Source organism: Alexandromys fortis, unplaced genomic scaffold (genome assembly GCF_014885135.2).
Source record: "Alexandromys fortis isolate MF-2015 unplaced genomic scaffold, M_Fortis_MF-2015_v1.1 scaffold_579, whole genome shotgun sequence".
In the NCBI taxonomy this organism is placed as follows: Eukaryota; Metazoa; Chordata; class Mammalia; order Rodentia; family Cricetidae; genus Alexandromys; species Alexandromys fortis.
The window spans coordinates 4444-6976 of NW_026068475.1; the positions used below are offsets into that span (position 1 = coordinate 4444).

The 2533-nt window shown below is 37.7% G+C and overlaps 1 gene segment (V, D, J or C); it reads left to right on the forward strand.

Moving 5' to 3' along the window:
• The first annotated feature begins 505 nt into the window (after positions 1-505).
• LOC126495763 (immunoglobulin kappa variable 1-12-like) lies at positions 506-1007 on the forward strand. The segment is given in 2 exon segments: positions 506-565; positions 685-1007. Coding segments are annotated over 2 exon segments (378 nt in total).
• Positions 1008-2533: the final 1526 nt, after the last annotated feature.

Consider the following 2533-nt stretch of genomic DNA (forward strand, 5'->3'; position numbering starts at 1 on the left):
TTAATTCAGCAACTAATTTAGCAGATACAGAGTCCCAAAGCATTAGGGAGAGTTCTGGTAGTCCTGTAGAGGATGGAGAGGAAAGATCAGAGAACCGGAGAGTTCACTGGATGAAAACATGGTTCACAGAATCAACTAACTAAGAGATCAGGGAGACTGTATGGTTCTGATAGATTTTCTATATGTATGTTATGGTTGATTAATTTGATGTTCACGTGAGACTTCTAACAGTGAGAGTGAGGGCTCCTCTGACTCTTTTGGCTGCCTGTGGAAACCTTTCATTTGTAATTTTAAAACTAAAAAAGAATTGCAGTCTCTGTAGGCATATGTGGAGTTTGACTTTGACCATCTGGAGATGCTGTGTTTGTGCTTAGTTACTAAGTAAGCCTTGCAGCTGTGCCCAGGACTAACTGGTTCCCAATGATTTGCATGCACTCACTGTACAGCCTTGAGGACTTCCTCATATACCAGTCATACCCTGTGCAGTTGACATTGAAGTCAGTACTCAGCATGGACCTGAATGCCCCTGTTCAGCTCCTTTGGCTCTTTTTGCTCTGGTTTCCAGGTAAAATAAGACTAAAATGGGATTTTTGCTGTTAAACAGTGATAATTGACTGGCAATTTGGGGTAGTTCTCTACTATAATGCTTAATTCTGTGGATATTTATTATGTCTCTATTTCTAGGTATCAGTTGTGATATCTTGATGACTCAGTCTCCATCTTCCCTGTCTGTATCTCTGGGAGAAAGAGTCACTATCAGTTGTCGGGCCAGTGAGGGCATTAGCAATTATTTAAGCTGGTACCAGCAGAAACCAGAGAGACCTCCTAAGGCCCTGATCTACCGTGCATCCAACTTGGAAAATGGAGTGCCATCTAGGTTCAGTGGCAGTGGATCTGGGACAGATTTCAGTCTCACCATCAGCAGCCTAGATCCTGAAGACACTGGAATTTATTACTGTCTACAGACTAATAGTCTTCCTCCCACAGTGATACAAGTCATAATATAAACCTCACGGAAGCAGAAGTGAAAGGCTGAACTGCCTCAGCTGCTCAATGTCATGCCTCACCTCACTCAATGAATCTTTTTCTCACAAGTCACAGGAATTTTTTTTTTTTTTTGTTTTGGTTTTTCGAGACAGGGTTTCTCTGTAGCTTTGATGCCTGTCCCAGAAGTAGCTCTTGTAGACCAAGCTGGCCTCGAACTCCCAGAGATCCACATGCCTCTACCTCCTGAGGACATTTTTTTAATGAGTCTAAACAGTCCTTTTTGTACCCTATTTTCTTTCCTCTTCATTTACAACAATACAGAGTATCAATCCCTTTTCTGCCTTGACTGAGTTGTTTCCTGTAATTATTCTGAGTTGCATCACCATGGGGAAATTGTACAGAAGACCAGAAACTACTGGGGACATTCCAAGCAAAAATCATCTAAATGTAACCAATTAGTTTCTAAGCACCAGTATTTAAATGTCAGAGAACTATTATTAAAAGAAACTGACCATAGAAGAAATTAATGATTTTCTCACTAAAGCTAGAGCATAAGTGACAGAGAAAGAGAAAGTTGCCTAAACATGATATTCTGTTGTGCCCTGAAATTGTTCCTATGGGCTCTAATGCTCTCAGCTGTCTGCAGCACTTCCCATAGGATCCTTCTGGCTCCTATGTCCACTGGTTTACTTATAAGTTTCAAACAAAATTGAATCATCATCATATGACTTTCAATCCCACTGTATAAAGTGAAATGTAGATTTATTTATTTATAATTATACACAGTACAAGGCTGTTTTAAACCTACTTTCATCAGTGGTATTATTGAAGAACTGATATGCCCATAGAACTGTTTTAGAATCAAAACACAATATTAACACAACAAAAGTCATCTATCTTCAATTTTGTTTATTTTTTAATTATATTTGTGCAAGATCTACTTCCTGTGGGTATCTTATGACGTCTGATTCACACATGTGTTTATCTGTGCATGTATTATACACACTGACTTAATTAATATGATTTTGCACTAAAGAAAACAAATGAAAAGATGCAATACTACATTTGTGCGGGTCATATTTTCTTAGTTTTGCTGTCTTTGCATTTTATTTGTAAATTCTTGAGTGTGTGAAACAATTTTAGAAACTCTAGGATTATTGGTTACTTTACATTGAAGTCATGTGCAAACTGGAGAGTCTATATATACTTAAAAATAGTTTATGGACCTGGATAGACTAACCAGTGATTAATAACACTCAATGCTAATACTCAAGACCTGGATTTGATTCTCAACATCAAGATGGCGACACACAGTTAGCTATCTTTATCTTCAGTTGCAGGACCTCTAGAAATGTTTTCTGGCCTCTGAGAGCACACAATGATCTTATAAGCATTAAAACAAAACACTCACACATATAAAACTACTTTTTGAAAGTGAATCATGTTATGACACAGATAAAATCTATATTCACCTAAATGCCTGCTAACATAAAGGGAGAATACCCTTACTCTTTGTGTATGTACATACTTTATTCTAAGTACTTCT